This window comes from Aulonocara sp. 'chitande type north' Nkhata Bay, linkage group LG5 (genome assembly GCF_057382095.1).
Source record: "Aulonocara sp. 'chitande type north' Nkhata Bay isolate Kocher_YH1m ecotype deep benthic linkage group LG5, A_spYH_male_GT1.1, whole genome shotgun sequence".
Taxonomy (NCBI): domain Eukaryota; kingdom Metazoa; phylum Chordata; class Actinopteri; order Cichliformes; family Cichlidae; genus Aulonocara; species Aulonocara sp. 'chitande type north' Nkhata Bay.
This window is the reverse complement of record NC_141348.1, coordinates 21,820,199-21,842,299: the sequence shown is the minus strand read 5'-3', so window position 1 is coordinate 21,842,299 and position 22,101 is coordinate 21,820,199. Positions and strand designations below refer to the sequence as shown.

At 38.1% G+C, this 22,101-nt stretch overlaps 1 protein-coding gene across 7 annotated transcripts; it reads left to right on the top strand.

Moving 5' to 3' along the window:
• Window positions 1-516: 516 nt before the first annotated feature.
• Window positions 517-20,875, top strand: inavab (innate immunity activator b). 7 transcript variants are annotated; one of them, XM_086292085.1, is made up of 11 exons: window positions 517-821; window positions 6,963-7,063; window positions 9,368-9,445; window positions 13,871-14,004; window positions 15,941-16,063; window positions 16,151-16,382; window positions 16,468-16,521; window positions 16,765-17,065; window positions 17,722-17,877; window positions 18,044-18,743; window positions 19,033-20,875. In XM_086292085.1, the coding sequence occupies exons 3-11, from the start codon at window positions 9,391-9,393 to the stop codon at window positions 19,123-19,125; spliced, it is 1,848 nt and encodes a 615-aa protein (XP_086148211.1). In that variant the 5' UTR covers window positions 517-821; window positions 6,963-7,063; window positions 9,368-9,390; the 3' UTR covers window positions 19,126-20,875. The 7 variants fall into 7 exon arrangements, with proteins under 7 accessions (XP_086148211.1, XP_086148210.1, XP_086148207.1 ...); XM_086292084.1 differs by having other exon boundaries at window positions 9,363-9,445; XM_086292081.1 differs by lacking the exon at window positions 6,963-7,063 and having other exon boundaries at window positions 17,725-17,877.
• Window positions 20,876-22,101: the final 1,226 nt, after the last annotated feature.

Genomic DNA, 22,101 nt, shown 5'->3' with positions numbered 1-22,101 from the left:
AAGGATTGCTCAACACTGCGGCTTTTTTTTTTCTTGCTATATTGTTTCATGTAAGAAACACCAAACCAGCAGGGCTGAAACCACGAGTAGTTCGTGGCTCGAAAACAACACGTAAATGTATGTGAATCATTGGTAACCATATTACCAATGATTTCCGGTATTTGCCAAAAAGCCATTGTCTGTATTTAAAGTGGTATAAATAACTTGTTTGGCAATAATATGTAAAACAAATGTTAAACGTATCCATCATGAATGATATCGAATCATCTTGAGCCACAAACAACATTTCTGTTGCAAGGTAGAAGCCGAAATCAGTTTTTGGCAAAGTGACTGTAATATATCCTTTATTTAAAAGCCACGTAGTAAATCCTGTTTATTTAGTCTATTTACCAATATAAGTAAAGACATTGCATATAAAAAAAAACACAAATGGAAACACTGGAAATCAGTTTTTAGAAGATGATCACTTTTTGGCACAACGCGGTTACCATGGTATTTACTTGTTGTTGGCTCGTGTGCTAACTGTTTCCGACGGTACCTGAAGGCAGCTCGGCGTTCCTTTGCCTCAGTGAGCGCTCGGTGTATGCTTTCCAACAAAGTTAGCGGTTTGAGAACTCAGCTTCAGCTTAATGGTTGTTTTCCTGTTAATTCAAGCGGCTAGACTACACTGACGTAACTCGATTCTGTTTTCTTCCACTCCTTTTTTTTCACTGTAGCTAAAGTAAACTTCCAGCTCAAATCTGGGAGGCTGCGAGCCAATGGAGCGCAGATTGTATGGATGTAGATGAGGCATGCTGCTAGCAGGCTAACTAGCTACGAAGGTAAGAGCAAGAAAGCTAAGAATTATTATCTTACTTTAACTAGTTTTGTGAAGCATGTTGTTTATTTAGAACTGCTGAACCTAACTTAATGCTGGGTAACAGTGAGCCGAGGGTGAAAGTATTTTTGGGGAAGAGCTGACCACTGAAGCGAAGAAGTTCCTAAACTTTGAGAAACTCTAAAGATGAGGCCCAGCAAACTCAGTGCATCTGACTGAGCGAGTGGATGATACAGTCACACTCTCCTTTCTCAGTTAGATTTACTTTTATTTGTTTTTGTATTCTGTGTGTGTGTGTGTGTGTGTGTGTGTGTGTGTGTGTGTAAGCCAGTGATCCTGAAACACTAAGTATCACGGAGTCTGTTTATCTTCTTTTTTAAAATGTGAATTAATTTTTTTATGTGATACTTATTTACTTTAAAAAGCTGTTTAAAAAAATATTGGTGTGTCAATTGTTTGCAAACGAGAAGTCAAGCTTGAAGGTGAACCATAAACTGTCTACAGATCCCTGACTGTACACAGAAGTTGTCGGATTGCAACATCCTCTTTGACTGGAAGAGTAAACATGTCTGATCATAAAATGCAAGCCTAATGAAGTACTTTTGCAAGCTTTTTGAAATGTGCACACAGTTTACAGAATTGTTAATACTAGGCATACTCCCAAGTTTGATGCTATTATGCTCCGATCCATGCAAAGGTTATCTCCTGTGCAGTCGTCCCATTGGTTAGTTTCTCATTTCACTTGATTGAAATTTTACCGCAGTCACACATTCCTCAGCATTGACCCAAGGGCAAAAGACAGAAGTGGCTTAACCCCTACTACTTCACTGACCCTCCAGTGCAGCAGTAATTACAAACTCATGCTGTGCCGCCCAGCATTGTTTAAACCCACATAAAACCTTAAAGTTTCCTGATGTGTCAGTCACCCCTAGTTGAGTGTTAGAGAATGAGTGTAAAATTTACTAAATGTGTGAGGCCATAAAAAACGTATTTGGTGTAAATATAATATAACACTGGGATTTAAGAGATAAAGAAAACTGAAACAGAATATACTGTCATGGTAAAACCACCTTTACCAGAAGAAACACCTTTAATAGTGATAACTTGAAGTAACTTCAGGTTTCTGTATGACTCGCACCATTGAGGTTAGCAATGATCCATTTATATACAGCTCTCTTGTATCCCGCCACAGCGGTTCAATTGAGTTGAAGTCTGGACTTTGACTTTCACAAACACCTCCACAAACACCTCCACTAGACATTAGCTGTCAAGCACAGTGGCGGAGGGGTGATGATTTGGGCTTGTTTTGCCAAATAACTCCAAATAATCAAGGCGTCTAGCAGTCACCAAGTTGACCATGAACTCCTCTCTATACCAAAGTATTCTAGAGTAAATTATGAGCCCACCTGTCTGACAGCTGAAGCATGGTGAGCATTGCAGCAACACAGCAGCAAATCTATGTTAGAATGTTTGAAAAAGAAAAGAATCAAGGTTTTGCAGTGGTCCAATCAAAGTCCAGACTTCAAACCAATTTAATTAATCTAGCAGGACCTGGAGTGAGGAGAGCTGTACATAAGTGTGGGGGGGGGGACTCAATGAACGGAAGCCACGTTGTAAAGATTGCAAAGAAAAGTGGGCTAAAATTCCTCCGCAACGATGTGAGAGACTGATAGTCATAAAGAAACTAAAAGTAATTTCAGGTTACTGCTACTAAAGGTGCTTCTGCCAGCTACTGAATCGTGGGTTGAACTTCGTTTTTCCACACATTGCTTCTCAATTTTGATTTGGTTTTTGTTAAATAAATAATGACACTGTGTAATATGTCATTTGTTGCTGGTTGTTTTTACCTGCTAAGGGTATACGTTTTTCCCTCTTTAACCATAACTGTATACTCATCTTTTTAATTGTAGTTTTTAATGTGTTAGGCTTGTTCCCTCTCGGCCACAATTTTAATGCTTGGTTTGCATGTGATAAACAAATTGTTCAGTGATCAAATCAGGGACTTTTCTTCTGCCAAAGTGTGCATGTAGTGTTTTGTTTAGGGTTTTTTTTTTTTTTGTTTGTTTTTTCTCACATGTACGTTAGTTTGTTGGAGTTTGAACCAACATGAAGCTTAAGTTGGCCTGCAGGCAGTGAGAAGTGTGAAGGTTTGAAACAGGATTCTCTTCCTGTGCGTTTTATTTTTTTGATTTTCTTTTTTTTTTAGGGTTTGTGGTTTATTAGTGCAGCTTAAAAAGTGTTTCACTGGCACACATTTGTCTTAAGTTTTAAAGTATTGAGGACTGGCACTTAATAATTCTGCATTGGCAGCGGCGGTCTAGCCCATGCACTTATAAAAAGGACTCAAGAATATTTAAAGAATTTGTTTTGCCAGCTGCTATGTTTCCTTTACAAAGCCTGCTCTCTGTCTCTCTGGGACTTCTGGTTTATATAAACTACCCATGATGACATCCACCAACTGGCTACCATAACTCTGGATGCTGTGTGTTTGGTATCTTTGTGGGAAACAGTTTTACTAGTCATCACATCAAGCATGATGGACTTAAACACACTGTTGGTGGACAGCTGCGATGTGACTAATGCGCTTCTGACTGTGAAATGTTACACTATAATTGCATCTTTGACTAGTTGTTAAAATGTGGCTAAACATTTCTCATTTACAGCTTTCTCTCAGTTCCTCTTAACTGTAGTTTCCCAGATCAGTGCGGGGTATTATATGGGCTCAGACGGTCTTGGAAAACCTGTGAGAATCCTAGAATTTAACAGTAGCGTTTTACACGAGTACTTAAAAAAATATGAATTAATTTCTTGTATATGATTTGATGCTGTTTTGTTGTTGTTTTGTTTTTGTATAATGTGCTGCTGTATTGTACTAACAGGCGCTGGTAATAGGTAGGGATGCTTCATCACTACTAATTTGATCATTATTCTCATGGCATTATTTACTCATTAACTATGGATGCATTCATTTAACTTTATAACTGATCTTTGATTTTCCTTGAGCCTTAAATATTGTGTATTTTCAGTTGTTAAGTGAGTAAATCTTAACTAAACATGCAATAGGGAAAAAGCCATTTCTATAAAGAAATGAGGTGCACACATATAAAGTAAAAGATGGGCGTACCCACTGTAGGTTTGACCAAAAAAAAAATAAATCTAAAGCCTCATATTAATAGATACTAAAATTAATATCCAATTAAGATCGCCATTTGCAGCTGTACAATTTCACCTCACTGCTGCTGGATGACAGACACAGGAATTTCTGTGATCAGTAAAGCTTCTGTTTCAACAACAGTGAAGTATTAAACTGTTATTAGAAATGTTAACCTGGCCTGTGCACACTTTATCCATTTAACTGTTAGCAATTGCCCGATAGCGACATTATCATCATGTTGTCATTGGGAACCTGGAGGGTTGCTTGCTGTGCAGAGCAGCGAGGAAATCAAAGTAGAAATAAAGAGTGAAATCCAGAGCAGAACAGCAGAATCAGACAGGTTTCATGCCTGAAGAGCGGAGCTGAGGATGTAAAAAGATGCAGACTGAGACAGAGCAATGTGAACGGTGGATGACAGGCTGCAGGCACATGTGGACAAGATGATTAACTTTGACTTTTTTTCCTTTACAATAATTTATTAAAATGTTTGTTATTTTGTTGTAGCCAGCTGTGAGGTCAGTTTTAAAATGCAGGCAGTGGCCGGTGGTTCAGTCTTTCACAGTGAACATAACACAACTAACACCACACTTTAAATGTTAGGTGTTGTGTTGTTTTCTGTACCTTTTTTTTCTAAGTAGGTTCTAAAATATATTTAACTTCATGATCTCTAATGAAGTTTTCCAATTTTAAAATGTAATCTTAAATACTAATTTTGTTCAATCTAACTTATAATTTGGATAATTAAACATTAAAAAATGAACACTTTCTAAATATCAGTTCATTCCTTCTGTTTTTGCTTAAGGGGAACAAAATCTTTGTCGTGATATTGAAAATGCTGTTGAGTGTCGAGTGTTTTCCTGTGTATCGGTATCGAGTTTGTAATTCTAGTATTGTGAAAACGCTAACCCTCTATGACATCAACCAGTGGTTTCTGAAGCCCTGTTTTAAAGCCTCGAGATGATGATGTCACTATTTTGGTGTTTTGAAAGCCGATTCGATGAGAAACCACACACTTATTGGCTTCTCAGTAAGTAAATAGCCAGGGGGTTATTTATCCAAACTAAACTTCGTGCTTTATTCAGTATGACATGAAATTAGTGACTTAACCCATAAACTCATATGTTTACTGATGTTGGGGTGATGTTTCCCATAGATGTCTATAGGAGTCAAGGTCACTGGTGGAAGTTAAAATGAATACATATTTAAGGGAATTCCATGTTGCCTTTACTTTGCAGACCTGGAAGCTATGCCCATGTTTAATACTGTTTATGAGTGCGCTTTGAAAAAGACAAAATCTCAGCTCACTGAAGTAGGTGGTAAGCACTGTTCCCAACTACAACCTTTATTTGCATTATTATTAGGTCAAACTAATGCATCTAATATAGCTTAATATAGTCATACAACTAATACATCTAGTGCTATAATAAACCATAAAAAAGGCTGTTGAACTTATATTTATTTAGCCTTAAAATAAATGGGATGGGCAAACTGTCAGAAAGACCTGTCTGATCAGTTGAGCCACATGAGAAACTAGATTTCCTGAAATTCCCATTTAGAAAACATTTGAAGTCTATTAGGCTGCATTACCTAATAGGCTTAAACCTTTTGATACTGCAGAAGAATTGTGTTTTAAAAATCATTTAGCTTTTGTTTTTGAAGGAGACACCAAATATCGTCTGTTTGTGTATGCAGTTTTCCACGTGAAAGGATAATTACCACTTATTTCTTAAACAGAAATCTATGCATTTTCCTGTTATTTCTGATGATTTGATATACAAACATGTAGATTATACTTGATTAAATGAATCCTAAATGAGCAAAAGCATTTAAATGGGAGGAGGGTATTTTTCCTGGGTCTGAGGTGCTCAGAAATCTTCAGTGCAGAAAAACCCACCTAGTCAAAGGCAAACTTGAAAGTCTGACATGGCTTAGTATCTGTGAAATGTGTTGAGTAGTGCTCACAGTGTGAAGTCTTAAGTGTAGAAGTCACTGAACCAAAACCTTGCTGCTTTCTCGGTGCCATGTCATTTGAGATCTGATCCCCGAGTGTCTGGGAATTGCTGGACCTTTTTGCGGGTGTCTGAGCACCAACATTCCTGGAAAGCCAAACTGAATATTGAGATTCAGAATGAATGTGAACCATGCAAAGCAGGTGCTCTGTAAATCACGTGAACTATGCCAGTACCATTTGTTTCCCTCTTTTCAGTGCAGGAAGAAAGAGGTGGATGCAAAAAAGCCTCATGGGTAGACCGGAAGTAGGTAGACAGGTGGGGGAAGTTTAAGGGGACACACGAAAATCTATGCTAGTAAAGTTTAAAATTCATGATTGCGTGTTGTTGTTTTTTTTCTCTGCTTTTAATCAACCAGGAGATGGCAGTAAACATGCACTGACTCTGGTGTTCTCATCTTTGGTCTGTACTACCTCAAACTCTCACAGTTATTAGGAATAGTTTATAATGATCATAGTGAGAAAATAGAAGCCCAACTCTGTGAGCGAGTCATTTAAATGCAGTTATGAAGTCATAGAGTCATTTAAACCAGATATGAGCTCTGTCCCACAAACAAATTTCCAGCCCTTAAACAAATCACAGTGAACCAGGATCTTTGACTGCTGCAATCCGGCTGCTGATAAGGATAAACTTACTAATAAATAATGAGCTCATGATTAATCTCTTCAATGACTTTGGTGCTAATTAATCTTTTGGTCTATAAAATGTGAGAACAGAAATTTGCAATCTTTTGAGCATGAAAATAGTATTTTTTTGCTTTTTTGTTTTGGCTAATAACAGTCTACCGTCTATTTTTTTTTTTTTTTTTTACAATTTGTTTATCAATGAATTAAAGTGTTATTGTCAGGGGGCCAATCGATATTGCATTTGTCATGAGACGCACGTTTCAGTCAAAGATGGCCCCACCCATCTGTAAGTGGACTGATAAGAGCATGAAGTGACTTGTAATTTCTCGGTGTGTTGGTCATTGTTGTTGACACAGTTTCAAGCTCACACAGGAGTCGAGTTATGTGATACCATCTCAAGTGTTCAGCCCTCGCTGTCCGAGGCCACACCTCTTCAGCAAGCAGCGCTTTCTTAGCGGTGAGTCTCTCGCTCCTGCCCAGACTCTGTGCGGCTCAGGTTTTGTGTATCTCTGTTCAAGTTGGGAATTCTGTTGGACACTTTTCACTGGTTGGATTTTTGAGTTTTCCATGAAGTAAAGTAAGTTTGTTTGTTTTTTGTTTTTTTGTCCTAATGACATTCTTCATAACGCACATGGACGTTTGTAGGTTTTAACTTGGATTAATGTAGAATATCTGTAATTGTACTATTAATGTGAATGCTTATACACAATGAAATTCTTTTACTGAAACTGTTAATTAGTTGTCCTCAAGGATGTAAAGTTGTTCAAAAAATATTACAAACAAGAAAAATATGTTTTACCGGCAGGTAAATCACACCAAACCAAATGCCTACCTGTAAACACTTGACAAGTTTCAGTTCGCTTGCAACTGAGAATGCAACTTCATCCATGCGTGGAGGATAGATGAGTGCAGATTATTTCCTGGGGATTTTAACTTGACTTCAACTTGCCAAGTGGGAAACGGAAAACTCAAAAATGCTCCAAGGCATATAACTGGACTCCCCAGATTTTAATGTAAAGGATATGCTTTGGTGTATTGTTGGAAATGAAAATCAACGTTGAATAATCATACCGTTGATTAAAATGTCTCAGAATAAAGCAGACTAATTGTTTCAGTAACTGAATTGTTTGTACTGACATTATTTGGGCTAATAGAATTAGTGGTGGCTGTTAAGGCTTCATTGAAAGAACATTGATTGATCAGTCCAGTGGTTCTGAAAGGGGCGTCTTTGGCATACTTTGCTATAAATCTTAAAGTTTTGCTGCATCATTTAAGTCCATTTCCACAGATTTGGACCATTAATGTGTATAAAATGAGAATGCTGTGTTCGTTGCTCCCTCCTTGGTTATCTCTGGGCTAGAAACTGATAAGATTGTGACACATCGCTTTAGTCTCGTTCACTTCTCTCAGGGTTGTAACGAGCTGTTCCTGCTGCTGTGCAGCGTTGTTTATTAGTCAAACAGCTAAATCAGTGTTAGGATTATGGAGATATCCTTGGCAAATCTTCTTCCCAGTAAGGGGTCTGTTTTGAGGCCCAATTAGAAGTGGGTTTATTTATCATTTTGACTTGCATGTACTTTAACAGTATGCAAGTGTAGTTAAAAACAAAAAACTGTTGTGTACTGTGTATGATTATGTTGGTCCAGACAGTCGCATGAAATTTGGTGGCACTCCTGACCTATGGATTTTAAAGATTGTGTCGGTGTATCTGCCAAAGATGTGTGGCTGCGTCTATTTATTTATTTATTTTAATTGCTTGGTTTGAGATGTCAGTGCTCAGTGATGAGGTGGCTTTTTACTGTTTTGCTGTAACTGTGCAAAAACACCTGGCAGTTATCTGTGATTCAGAGGTGTGGAGGTAACAGTCACAGGTTTGTGGATGTATGTCATGGTTATGTCATTTTTAGAATAGGATAAGATAATGGGATACTTTTATTTTTATTTAATTATTTTTGAAGATCTCTGCATGTTTCCTGGTGTTTACCCAATAGATCGACTAACATTAAACTGGTTCTTGTATGACATAGCTGACTTTACCTTGGGTAGTTGTTCCTTTGCTTTCTAGTCTTAGCTGAAGTTAACCAAGCCTGTGTGCTGGAATGCAACCACAGTGGCATTCCTCTGTTCACTCAGTTAATTATTAAACTTCCCAGTTTTTATTTGCCACCAGATGGATTTATAACTCATGCATTGTGAGCCAGCTATGACACGGAGTGAGTTAGTGGCAATCATGACATCAGAGCTTAACAAACAGGCCGTCACAGGAAACACCCTAGACTTGACAACACATATGTGTACTCATGCTACACAAACGTGTGCTGTGGAAGACTGTGACTACACCTGTCTAAGAGTTCAAAGAGGCAAGTCACACCTGAATCACTTAAGTAACAGGTCACAGATTACGTAATGGGCGGTCTTTGCGAAGCTTGTGTGTTAATGATGTTTTCCTTGGTTTTAGGTTTTTTGTTTGTTTTTAATTACGCTATTGGTTTTATTTGAAGCATAATGTCTAGTTATTTAGGATTATTCTCAGTTTTTTCTCCTTGCTGTTGGATTATCTTAGGTCGCAGGCTTTGTGAATAAACTCCCAAATTCTGTATCAAATTTGCCAACACTTGCTTTGTCCAATTCAGGGCTATGACACTAAAAAGAAAAAGAAAAAAAGAGGCTGTCACTTTAAATTAAATGAAAATGAAATTCTTACTTACGTAACAGAAGGACATGGTATGTGACATTATCTTTTGCCTCCACTGAAGAACAGGAACAGGAAGACCATCTACTGACATGGAGGGGAACGGGGAGATCAGCGACACTGACAGCGGCATCATTCTTCATTCAGGTAAAAACAAACAAAAAATCAGTGTTTCAGCATTTATTTATTTTTAAATGTCATAGCACGCTTAGTAAAAAAAACTATGCACTCTAATCATTGCACATTGCAATATGATCATTACATTTGATATAGAGTTGAGATTTCAAACTGTTCCCCTGAGTCTGTGTCAGTATAGAACAGCTACAGGCAGGAGGAACAAACTGGGCAACTTTAACAACCTCAGATGCTTTCATTAATGTGAAAGTAGGAAGTAGAGTTAAGTGCTAGACAGAGATGACAGTTGTAACTCAGCATGAAAAAGCCATGTGAAAGACCACTTTTAATTTCTTCACCTTTTTTTTTGTTTCCTCGCATTTCAAAACAACTAACATACAAAGAAACTAATTTCAGTAATGACTCTTTGTTGTTCTGTCTTTTAGTTTTTCACTTGGTTTTTTTTTTTTTTTTTTTACTTGAAGATGTCAAACCGTGTCCATTCTTTGAAATATTGTGGTTTAGTAACAATGCGAATACTTAAAACTATACAAAACTGTCAGTCAATTACAATCCACACAGCTTTATTTCCACAGGCTGAAGACTGAAAAGTCATCGGCCTCACTAACTGACTAACTAGTCCAGGGGTGTCAAACTCAAATACACAGTGGGCCAAAACTCAAAACTGGAACAAAGTCGCGGGCTAACGTTAATATTTATTGAAATATATTTATTCCTCCAGATATAAGAATGAATCTTTTCTTATGGACTCAAACACGTTTTGCTGAAAAACTGAATATGGAACAAGCAAAGCTTAATACTAAACAATATATATATTAGCTGTATAATACCAGTAGGCCAGCTCTAATAGTAATTTGGTTTGGCTTCGCGGGCCAAATGTAATTAGGCTGCGGGCCAAATTTGGCCCGCGGGCCAGAGTTTGACACCTATGAACTAGTCAGATCGTACTCCTACATGTGTGTGACTACACTGAGCACTGATGTTCCCCTCATGTCCAGTTTGCTGGGCGAGGACCTGTAACACAAGAGTGCTTCGTTTGCAATTTATACGGCAGTAAACTACTTTTTTTTGGGGGGGGGGGGGGGGGTGTATTGAGAAATGCAAAAAGAATCATCTGATTTCAAAGGTAATGGACCTTTGCAGTAAGATGGAGTAAACTTTGTTTGACATACAAGGTCAGGATCTATGTCAATCTATGTCCATGCAAACTCCATGAATCCCCTCTTTTTAACGGTGTGTTTCGATCATTACCAGTGAACGGATGCAGAATTAAAGCACTTTGGAAGATTCTTTTGATACACCCTGTATTGCAGACAGTTAAAATAAGATCAACACTGTAACTACTGGAAAGTACGGTTGTTCTTGATTGCATCATTGCAATGATTCTCATCTGCGTCTTTGCTTGGTTTTTCCCATGCAGTGTGTCAATTATCAAAATGGTAATAGACTATTTCGACTTGAAACAGGCGTTGAAACCCACATCTGACCTGTAAAGCATAAAGTCATTTTTCCCAGTAAAGCCTTGCTTTTGCCGTAAACGAGTGCTGAAACTGAGCAAACACATCAAACCAGATAAATTTATCACAGCACATGCTTTCAAGTCACTCTTAGTAAAACCTAAAGTATATTGTATTTTTAAGCAACAGTGTCGATGATTTCTTGAGATCACTGCTAACTTAGCAAAACAGTATCCTTTTAGAAAATAACAGAATTCATCCAAACATGGACTTATACCCTGGTAGCAGAAAAATCAGTTATGTTCTCGATAAAATAATCTCCACTAACTTTTCACTTTTAAGAAGTCATTCCTTCCCATTCAAGGTCAGGTAGATGTTATCTACCAAGTTAAACAAACAACAGGATGAAATCAGTGCAGCAGAGACCATAGTTTTCATTCTTCCCATTCATGGAAACCTTTTGCTGCCTACAACCTACACAATGCAACTGCTGCTGACACTTGGGTCAGAAATTTGGACGGTATGCTTGTAGTAGCCATTGTATTCAGAGATGTAAACAGAGATGAGGAATAGCTAAAAGAGGTTATGTCTGCCTAACTCTATAACCACTTTTTTGTTTTATTTACACATGAAAGCATCTTATTTCAGTTGTTACAGTTCCATAACTTTAGGGTCAATTCAAACAACTTTGTGAGTTTTGAAATATGAGTAATGCCCCTTAGGAGGACATAATGAGATGTAAAAACATTTTCACTTGTCAAGATCTAATAATATCTTGTAACAGTGAGTAAATAGACATTTTTGTTATTGAACAACTTTAATAAATATCCAGCTACAGCTTTCATGAATTTGGTGCAGTAGGAATGAAGTCCAACAATGCAGCGCACATACTGATCATAGCAGAGCAGGGCGAGTTGCTTGTTGGTCACAAATGCAGGGTGGAAGAGGTTAAACAATTTGCCTGCCCAAAGGCGCAACTGGGCATTTTAAGTTCAGCCCTGGTAAACATGCGGGTCTTTGTATTCTGTCATTTTTGGGGGAAGGATTGCTACAGTTTACTTCAGGGTGTCAGTAAAGTTGCCTCTCCACTTTGGTTATCTTCCTCACAGTATCATATAATTAACGGCAAACATTAGCTGTTTTGTTTTTGCACACACATTAGTTTCTGCTGATTTGCTGTGGCCCCTCTGAAATTCCTCACGCCCTAATTGAGCCGCATGATCTTTGTTCTATACAATGAAAAAATGTCACACCAGAAAGAATAGGGTGATTATGACTGTGAGGAAGAGGAATTTCTCAGCCTATTGTAGTGCTGTCACTCCTTTTTTTCTTTTCTTTTTTCTCCTGTCGCGCCTCATATGTTTGTCAGTACCTGCAGGGATTCTGTTAATAATCTCTGAAGGTATGTGGTGCTTAATGGATGATGCCTGAAACCACTCCCATAAGCCGGAGACCTAATGGCATTAGTCACCAAGGCTACAGACAGCACCAGTCGAACGCTCGCGTTGTTTATAGTTACAGAGAAGCTGACGGTTATTTTTCTTCAGTGTTACTAATTAAAACAGCAGATAAAACAAAGGATTCGTTCTTCCACTGTTATTGTTGCTTTTAGTTTCAGTGGCCTCCATTGTTAATCTGCTTCAATGATATGACTGAATAGATTTACAGACATAAAAGTATACATCATAAACAACCCTTTTATAGACACACCAGGAAAAAAACTAGATTTAAACGGCACAGTACAGATAAAATATGTGAGTACAATTGAATTTGTATCTCCATAGTAGTCTGACTTCTCTGTAAGTATGACATTGAATGATTTTTAGTGTCTTTAATCAGTTTCTTGTTTTTGTGGTGAATTTCTTTTAAGATCCAGGCATTTTTGTGCACATAGAGTTGTCACTTTAGCACAACACATTTCAGAAGCAAAATGAGGATGGTGCTGAAACCACACATCTGCAACACAATGTCAACAGAAACTGAGCATGTTAAGCTTCACAAAGGCGGGAGTTGTTGCAGGACTCTTCTTTGGAATCGAATCAAATTTGTCTTGGTTCAGCCAATGAACCAGCAACGTGTATGTGCTTTGGTATCTTTAAGAAGAGCTGACTGTTTTTTGTATTTACCTTTATGAGTGATGTCAAATATCAGGTGAAAATAATTAAATATTGTGTGTTTTAGACGATTCACTGCTTTTCATCTATTTTCCTTTAGTTTATTTGGACAGGTTTATTTGAGTTCTTTAGCCATCCATCCATCCATCCATTCATTTTCTGCTGTTATTCCGTTTTGGGGTCACAGGCCCACCACATTTTATGAAATTAAATTCAAGATGTTTTAAAAGTTGGAGGCTGACTCATCAGGCTGTGAATCTTATGGCTGTCCCTGTTTGACCTCCATTGGAGTTGGACAGTAGCATGCTTAGATGTTTCTTTAGCTCTGAAGTTTACTATTCCTCTCCCTGCATATGTGTGTAATTATTGTACATGTTGTGTAACCGCTGTTAAGATTTCAAATCTCGGTCTAAGATTTCAAATCTCATTTTTCTCGGGTGTTCTTGGTAGTGTTTCTGTCATCTTGCTGATACACAATGACAATCATCACTGAGTTTCTGCTTAAGTTACAGTTGTCACAGGTGCTTTTAATTACTTTTTTTTCTTTTGGATTTAAGTATCATTGGAGATTTAAGCTTTTGCTTTACCTTGTAAAGTCTTAACCATCAAGTAACTGACAGAAAATTATTTTTCTTTGAAAGTGGAGTGTTTATTGAACCTTTTAACACATTTTTCTAAAAAAAAAAAAAAAAAAAGAAATATATCTCAGATTTTTCTGGGGGGGAAAAATCACATCGATGATGCTGAGGTCCCAAAAACACATGCATCAAATATAATATATTTTGTATTTATTATGTATTTAAATAAAGAAATACATGAATGTCACATCATCTCAGATTTGTTCATATGCTCCTTTGCTATTGCAGGGTCTGACAGCCCAACAACCCACACAAAGGATGTGACCACACACACACGGGCCATAAAGATCAAACACCAGGAGCTCCAAGAGAAGTTAGAGATGTGCATACATGAGCTGAGGAAACTGTGCATCCGAGAAGCTGTAAGTAACGCTTACTCCACTGGTCATCCACAGATCAACCGTTTAAAACCTGGCGAGGCTGCATATCACAATGAAACATGTCACAGAACAAATGAGTCACATCTAATTCATCTCTTCATTAAAGTCTTAATGGTTTAAGTAGATCTACACAAAGTAAAGACAATTGTTAGGAAATTAAGCAAGCTGTCACAAGTACAGCTTTTGCTCACACTGGAAGCACACTGCAGATGATTCAGCCTCCGTTTATGAAGGATTAAAGTGGTGGGGCAGTTTTCTTGTTATGTTTTCGTGTTAAGTGACCTGCAGGAGGGACATTTCGTGTTTGTTTAATGACAATATTGGTAGCACAAGTGGATGCACAAATATGTATGAATGCAAAGTGACTGAGGATGGGACGCTAATGCGAAATCACAGGACAGTCATAGGTTGCAGTTTTTACATGCTCCATTTCCAAATCAACCCTTCCATCCTTTTTAATCACTTATCTAATACATGGTTGCAGATGAGCTGGAACTGATCAACAATCACCTCTGGTTTTAAAACCAGAGCGACGGGCAGTTAGGAGACCCTGGTTAGAGGATCACAGCTAGTTTTTGTTAGCAGCCTAGCTGCTATATTTTGCACCAGTTGGAAATAATCTATGAAGGACTGAGAGATGCAAAATTGAAAAGTGAATTGCAATAATCAAGGCAGGAGAATATTAAAGTGTGAACTAAAAGTTCCAGGAGATTGAATGACAGTAAAGGTTTGATTTTGTTTTTGTTTTTTTGTGAGTTGAAGTAAACAAGATCTGGTACACTCTGGTCAGGTCTCCAGTCCATCACAGAGAATTTTCAAATCACAGGAAAAGATATGAAATTTTAGCCGATTTCAAAAGTGAGTCATTCAAAATAGTTCAGTGCCGCAGTGAGACTGAGACGTCATCTCAGCTATTCTCTCTTTTCCTTTTAGGCCATTTAAAAGGAATAAGGCCAACACCAATTCTAACTAATGCATTTTCAAGGTTATCTCCGTTATCCATCGTACCTGTTCTGTTATCCCATTTCCTTTCAGATAGACCGTGGAGAGAAATCAGTCCATGTAATGTGGCTGTAGTGTATGAATGCATTATAGCTGTTAAAGACTTTTAAGCAGTTTCAGCCTCAGTTTGGATCCAGCATGAGACTTTTTTTCACGTCGTTATTTTTTCACGTCGTTATTTTTCATGTTAAGTCTTTTCTCTTTTCTATGAAATGAAATCTAGAAATTTCCCAACTGGACACACAGATTCAGGCATGTTCATGACGTGCATGGGTGCTCCGGGGTAAAATCCCAGGCCAGATCATTCTTTCCTGCTGACACTTGGGCAAGGCAGTCCTGTTGGGACATGCTCTAGGCGAACTAATGAGAGTCATGATACCTCTCCCAGAACTCGGTGACAAAAGAATAAGTAAGCTCATTGGCTACACGTGAGATTTTGTCTGTCTGTAAAGGCGGTTGACTTTGAGTAACTCAAAGTACGAGCCTCTTTTGTCTGATCTTTAATGAAATCGGAAACAGTGCTTTGCTTTTCTCTGGGTTCAGTGAAGACACGGGTACTTAATACAGTGGGAAAGTGAAACCCAAAGAATGTGTTGTGAAAGAAAATCTCTGCAAATGCAAAATTGTGCAACCACGTCTCTGCACCTATAAGTCTGAACATGTAAAGAGATAAGAGGTAGATACTTGTACACCATTTCAGAACTACAACATGGAGATGGTTGAGTAAACTGAATGGGGAAAAAAAACTGCCAGGAACAAAACTGAAGAGATTTATCGGTGTTGATTTTTAAAAGAAGCCTTGTTTTGATTGACCATTTAACCAAGCTTCTGTGTATCCTTATAAAAATAAACTTTCATTCATGCTGAGATGTTGCTTTAGGGACATTTGGATTTTAATTAGTTACATATTGTTTAGGAGCTGACGGGCCGGCTGTCAGAAGATTATCCTCTGCAGCCAGGAGAGAAGGCCCCGCAGGTTCACCGCCGCGTTGGAGCTGCGTTTAAACTTGACGAACTCAAAATCCCTCGAGGAGCAGAGGTATAAGCCAAATTTGGAGACTGCACAATGGAATAGTGTCCTCTTGTTGTTGTCTGTCTCTCTGCTAAACTGCCGTAACCTTTGCAGGATTCAAAATTGAGTTCAGTCGACGCTTCTCTAGCGCTTCAGATGAAGATATATGAAGCTGCACGGAAGCTCTGTGAAGAGGAAAACTTGAGCAAGTCTGTGAGGAAGAGCCGCCTGCAGCAGTGCAAAAGAGAGGAGAAGAAACTCGAGCATCTACAAGAGACGGCCTTCAGCCTTCGACTGGAGCATGGCCGATCATCACCACTCCCTGCCCTCAGTGTTACGCAACAAGGTAAGGTGACAATTCAAATCATAACGGCTCTTCATAGAAATGTTTAATTTTAATACTGAGTGTCTTTCGGTTTTGTTTTTTTTAGATCTTGGCACATCTGATGACAGCTCTCTATCTGATTCTGTTGTGCAAGATGAAGGTAAGGTTTTTGCTTATTTCTTTGAAAGCACTTTTTTCCTTCTTTCATTTTCTTTGGTTTAAAACCCTCACAGAGTTTATTAGATGACTAGTTAACCACAGAAACTTCACGAGAATTCAAATGTTTCCTAAATAGTGTCATTCACAAAGGTAGAGAGTCTGTGGTGACAATAAATGTTATCCATGCAAAATTCTTTACCATGCGCATCATTTGTGGGGGGGGGTTTGTTCTGTTTTTTCCTAGAAGTCACAAGTCAGTCTTCACAGCCTTCTTCAGGACTCCCTTATCCAGCAGAGACGGATCCTCCCCAGCTGCTCCCTCTGTCCACGCAGTCTTGCGTGGATGGCGCCTACATTTCTCCATGTGTGACTCCGCAGTCCCTGCAGCTGAACCTGAGTCACTCTCCCCATCCAAGCGTTGACTTGAGCTTTACCTCGAGGCCAGCGTATGACCTTCCTCCCATCGAGCACTCCCCATGGACCGAGTCAAGTCTTGACCAGCCCTACCAGAAGAGCAAGAAGTCGCACTCGTCCGTCAAGATGAGGTAACCCAGGCTATCCATTATAACTCCTTTCCTGTTTATCAAGTTGTGAGGATTGGAATTGGAAACACAAATTATGATTTGTGATGTTATGTAAACGAACGTTGGATTCTTTGGAAGGAATCCAGTTGGATTTTTTCCAAAGAACCCGACGACCAAATGAGATTTAAAAAAACAAAAAAACATCCTTTCACTTCTAAAATCTAAAAGGAAACTGTTAATTAACACGTTAACAGTGTAAGAAATTCCTTTACTTCAAAACAGGTCATCTTCATCTATTTTAGAGAAGCCATTTTTAAAAAGTAACCTTGTTTTCACTACAACCATTAATGCTCTGAATTAAATAGAACATGTCAATACTGCCATTTGTTTTTGCAGCAGTCAGTGTGCAGAGCCAACTGTAACTCTTTACATAATTATATATAGAAACTCCTGCCCCTGATAATGTGTATTCTTCTATTTGTTTTCATTTCTAAAAGGAACAATTGCTGTTTGCCACAGTATTAAATCACTCAATGTTTGACATGTCAAAATGCATTTATCAAAGTGTGTGTGCGTGTATATGTCCACACTGTCCACCCTTCATGTAGTACCCACATTAACCATTCATAAGATATATTGTTATATTAATTAATTACTCTCCTATGTTGTGTGTTCAGCAGCCCAGCCAAACCTGAGTCTTTGCCACCCTTGGAAGCTTGTTTAGCACAGTTGGCTCTGCCTGTTCAACTTTCCCATCTAAAGCTGAGTCGCACCCAGTCAAACAGTACACCCTCCACCCCAGAGATGCGAGTGCACAGACAGCTCTCCCTCAGGTAGCTATACCTCACACACATCTGCATGTTGAAATTGCACCCTGTGTGGTGCTCCTTTACAGAATGGATTATTTAAGAATATAGTTAAAGTTATTTAAGCCTCACGCAGTTTCTTTGCAAAGTAGCTTTGTTATTGTGTTTGTTATAATTATTGTGGTTTGCACAGGCTGTCCTCTCCTGACTCTGCATTTGAAAAGGAGCGTGGTCGCCCCCGAGGCCCGAGGAGGCGGCTGACCGAATACTCAATAACTTTACCAGAGACTCCATCTCCTACACTGAACTACAGAAGCCATGCTAGCTCTGAGGACAGCAACTCTGAAAACTCGTTTCCTTCTTACAATAGCTCCCCGTGTCGGGAATTGACCGGTGATTTGCCCAAACAATTTCCATCTGCATTCCTGCTCCCCAGCCCAGTTGGCAGCTATGGACCTCAAGCTTTCCCGCATGCTGGCTTTTACCGTAATCCCCGGCAGCAGCCCAGTCCTGGTATTCCAAAAGCCTATTACAATGAAGAACTGATCTACAATGAGATGGATATGCCACGGAGCTATTTCCCCCAGCAAGCTCCTTGTTCCTCGAATAGATATGATTATAGATATAAAGACACTGCAGTACCTCACCAGCGAGTACAGAGGCCTTTTGCTCCTGATATTAGAATCACCCCGCCAGCAAATTGGGACCATCCACACTGCCACGCTAATGGTCTCCCACGACAAGCAGTGAACGAACAGCTAAAGTCGTGGCACAGACGCAGTCAGCAAAGAGCACCCAGGTCTCGTTCCCTTGACAGACAGGGAGCAGTGCGGATGAAAAACATGTTTGTCGGAGAGTCGCCCTGCTACCAAACTCAGCAGTACCATGAGCAGGTAAATGAGCTAAGCTTATTCTTGTTTTCAAAGCATTTCATTCTGCTTTCTAAGTAGGTGAGAAATTGAACAATACGTAAATGCTGATATGATACAGACAAAATGTTTGCATTGTGATGATCTGACACAGTAACACTGTTCACCTGTCTCAGTTTTTAAATGCTGGCAGCTGTTTGAAGTGAAAGTGGACAATTACTTTGTGTTGCTGCGACAGGGAGAATACGCTGCTTTTCACTGCTGTACGTACGTCTCAACATGTTCATCTTTTCTTTCTGTTGATCATTTCCAGGTTATTCAGAGAGGAACTCTCCACAGAGCTGTAGAGGGTGCTCAAGGCCGCTGGTTTGGAGAGGACGCCTCTCACTTTTACAGCCAAGTATAAAGAGAAGAAACTTGGATGCCAAACTTAACTCTGTTAATGTAAAGGCAGCATATTTTCCCATTATACCAAAGTGAGATAGAAAATTGATATAGAGGAATTTTTTATTTCTAAAAGGACTTCTCATGAAAGTTTTTGTTATCCTGGAGTAAAAAATTGGAGCGTCTTACAAAACAATGTTACATGGCACAGCACTAACTATAGTTTCCAGGTTACCATAAATCAGACATCCTCAGAAATGTGAGTGCAGTGTTTGTTTGATTTTCTTTGTTTTTTGGCCATTTTAATATTTATAGGTTAAGCATTGATCTGAATGCCAGTGAATCACTATTAATGAAGCAGCCAGCTAAATTTAGGTCAATCCATTGATTAAACCTTGCAGGTTTCTTATCATTCCTTCACATCTGAAGCAATCGAACAAAATGAAAAATGGAGGAAGAGATGACATGAGATCCTACAAAGAATCAGCTACCAAAATGTGCATAGTGTAGTCAGATGTAAAGTTGTATTAGAAATGAATCTGGGATGAATTGATAATGCCAGATTGGTATTGAACTACCTTAGGTACTTTAGATCCACACTAACATGTTTTTGTTTTAAAACACAATGGATGTGCGTCCTGCATCTATAACATGCAGAATTAAACAGGGTTAAAAAAATAATGCTTTATGGTGCCTTAAATGCAGTAATGTGGACATGATGTATAAATGTATTTAAAACAAGAAAATACACGTGTTAGCACGGCCTTAATGTAACATAGATGTGGTTATCTCTAGCTTAAAACAAACCAAATAATTAATCATTTTGAGAAATGTACCCCCAGACAGAGAAACTAAGTTTCTGCTGTTTGCTAGTTGGAAAACTAATATACTCATTTTCATTCTACCTGTATGAAGGAAAGGAGTCTACCGTCAAAATAATGTAAATTAGCAACACATCCTTTAATTGTGTGTTTGGGTTGTTGTTGTTTTTTTTTTTATCATGATGCCTGAGATTAATGAAGTCACAGTTTTACTGAACTTGTGCTGCTTTATTTCAAGATCCCAGGTTTGACCTCTTTATCACATACTTATGCAGGCAAATTTGTCTCAGTGTTATACTTGTTACAACTGGCACAGCTACAGAAACATTTGACTTGAATTAACAGACTTAATCAGCTAGTTGAAACTAGACACTAACTCATCCATGTGGGATGGTGGCAAATTGAGCAGAGGCTTGAGGCTTGGCAGCTATTAGTGTGCCAAATTGTAATGTTTTGAACTTATCCGTGCCTTTACCTGCGTCTGAGAGAGCAGCTCACTAACCTTTCTGTTAGCAGCAGTAATAGTTTGACACTGAGGTAGACACAAACACTCAAAGCCCACCACTCTCAACCAAACAAACTTCAAATAATAGATATTTGAGAATCCGAGTCATGTAGAGCGAATTCAGCTACAGATACACACTGACTGGTCTCTCACAGTAATCTATTTATCTTAATTTATTGTGATTTGCACCACTGGACCTGTGAAAAGTCAGACTTGAAATTAAATAAAATATGGACCAGAGTTTGCAAAACGAATCAGGTGTCTAGTTTACAAAAAGAAAAACAGACCACAATCATGTTACCCTTTGTGTCTCTTTTTTTACTGTCTTTTTTATTTATCATTTACAGTAGTTTAAGTGGAGTTATTGTGTTATGTTGCTGTTTTAAAAAGAAATCTGTGAAAGTGTTTTCCCTGTGGAGATAAATAAAGATTATTGTTTGAGTATTGTTGAGTTTAATTAGCTTATATTGTGTGTTGTGACGGAATCTTTGTAATACAAATACTTCCTGAAGACATTCTGACATGTCAAGGTAGAAAAAAATTGATGTAAATGTACGCAATTATGGCCATATCGTTGCTTGAATTATTAATTTTCAAGATGCTGGCTCACTATCACACTCTCTGGTCGTCCTCGGACACAACTGATCATGTGCCTTTTGTGCCATTTACCTTTGAAAGAGCAAGGATGGCATACGATCATACAAAATATGACTGAGAAATAAGAAGAGGAGCTAACAAAATATTAATTATGAAGTTAAGTGTTTTGGTTTTACATTTAGAGTAAATGTGCTGATGCTAGAATTTTTATATAAACTTCACAAATACAGAAAACGGTGTGAGATGAAGTAACACACTACATCCTCATTAATGTGAGTGGAATGTTTTTGTTTTTCTTTGTTTTTTGGACACTTTAATATTTACAGGTTAAGCATTGATCTGAATACCAGTTACTATTAATTACTATTAACATTAATTATTATTAACATTGAAGGGAGAAACCCAATTTGATAAACTGTAAATAGAAAATTTTGCATTAATATTTGAGACATTACCCATAACAGCAGGTGTTTTATATCTGAGATGGTTAAAAAAAAAAAATATTACCATGTATATTCTTAGTGTTTCCAAAAAGCTGCACAAGTCTACTTTTAATCCCTCTGTCATAAAAGGCTGATGGGTTATTATCATCACCGCCTGGCAGGCGGCGTGGACACCCACATTTGTGGACATGATAACTGGTAAACGAGGCAACGTTAGGATTTTTAAATTGCTACTGTAGATGCAATAACTGAAAATTACAATTTTGGTTAATTGAAATAAAAATAGATACTGACCAATATTGTACACACAAATTATACAGAAATGTCCTTATATTTAGTGTTTGACACAACACTTCAAAAAGTGTTGTACAAACAATAATAAAATCCTTCCAAAGTGGAATAATTATAAAGAGTTAAATTATTGCTGAAACGAATAAATGGCTAAACTCAAAACAAAAGCTAATTAGAAGAAACGAAAGTGTAATAGTTATACACGATAGTAAATTAATTTTGATATCATTTAGATTTAAGATTAAGATTATTTATTTGTAATTTTTAAAAAATGCAACAAAATCACGTTTGGTGACTGTCAACGGACGACGTGGGATAAAATTAGATTTTAAAAAAGACAA

Bases quoted from the DNA above. Each gene is read 5' to 3' on its own strand.
- inavab (XM_086292080.1), top strand. From the start codon at position 785: ATGAGGCATGCTGCTAGCAGGCTAACTAGCTACGAAG. The intron at 16,383-16,467 runs GTAAGGTGACAA...TGTTTTTTTTAG, and splicing joins CCTCAGTGTTACGCAACAAG to ATCTTGGCACATCTGATGAC. The intron at 17,066-17,721 runs GTAACCCAGGCT...TTGTGTGTTCAG, and splicing joins CACTCGTCCGTCAAGATGAG to CAGCCCAGCCAAACCTGAGT.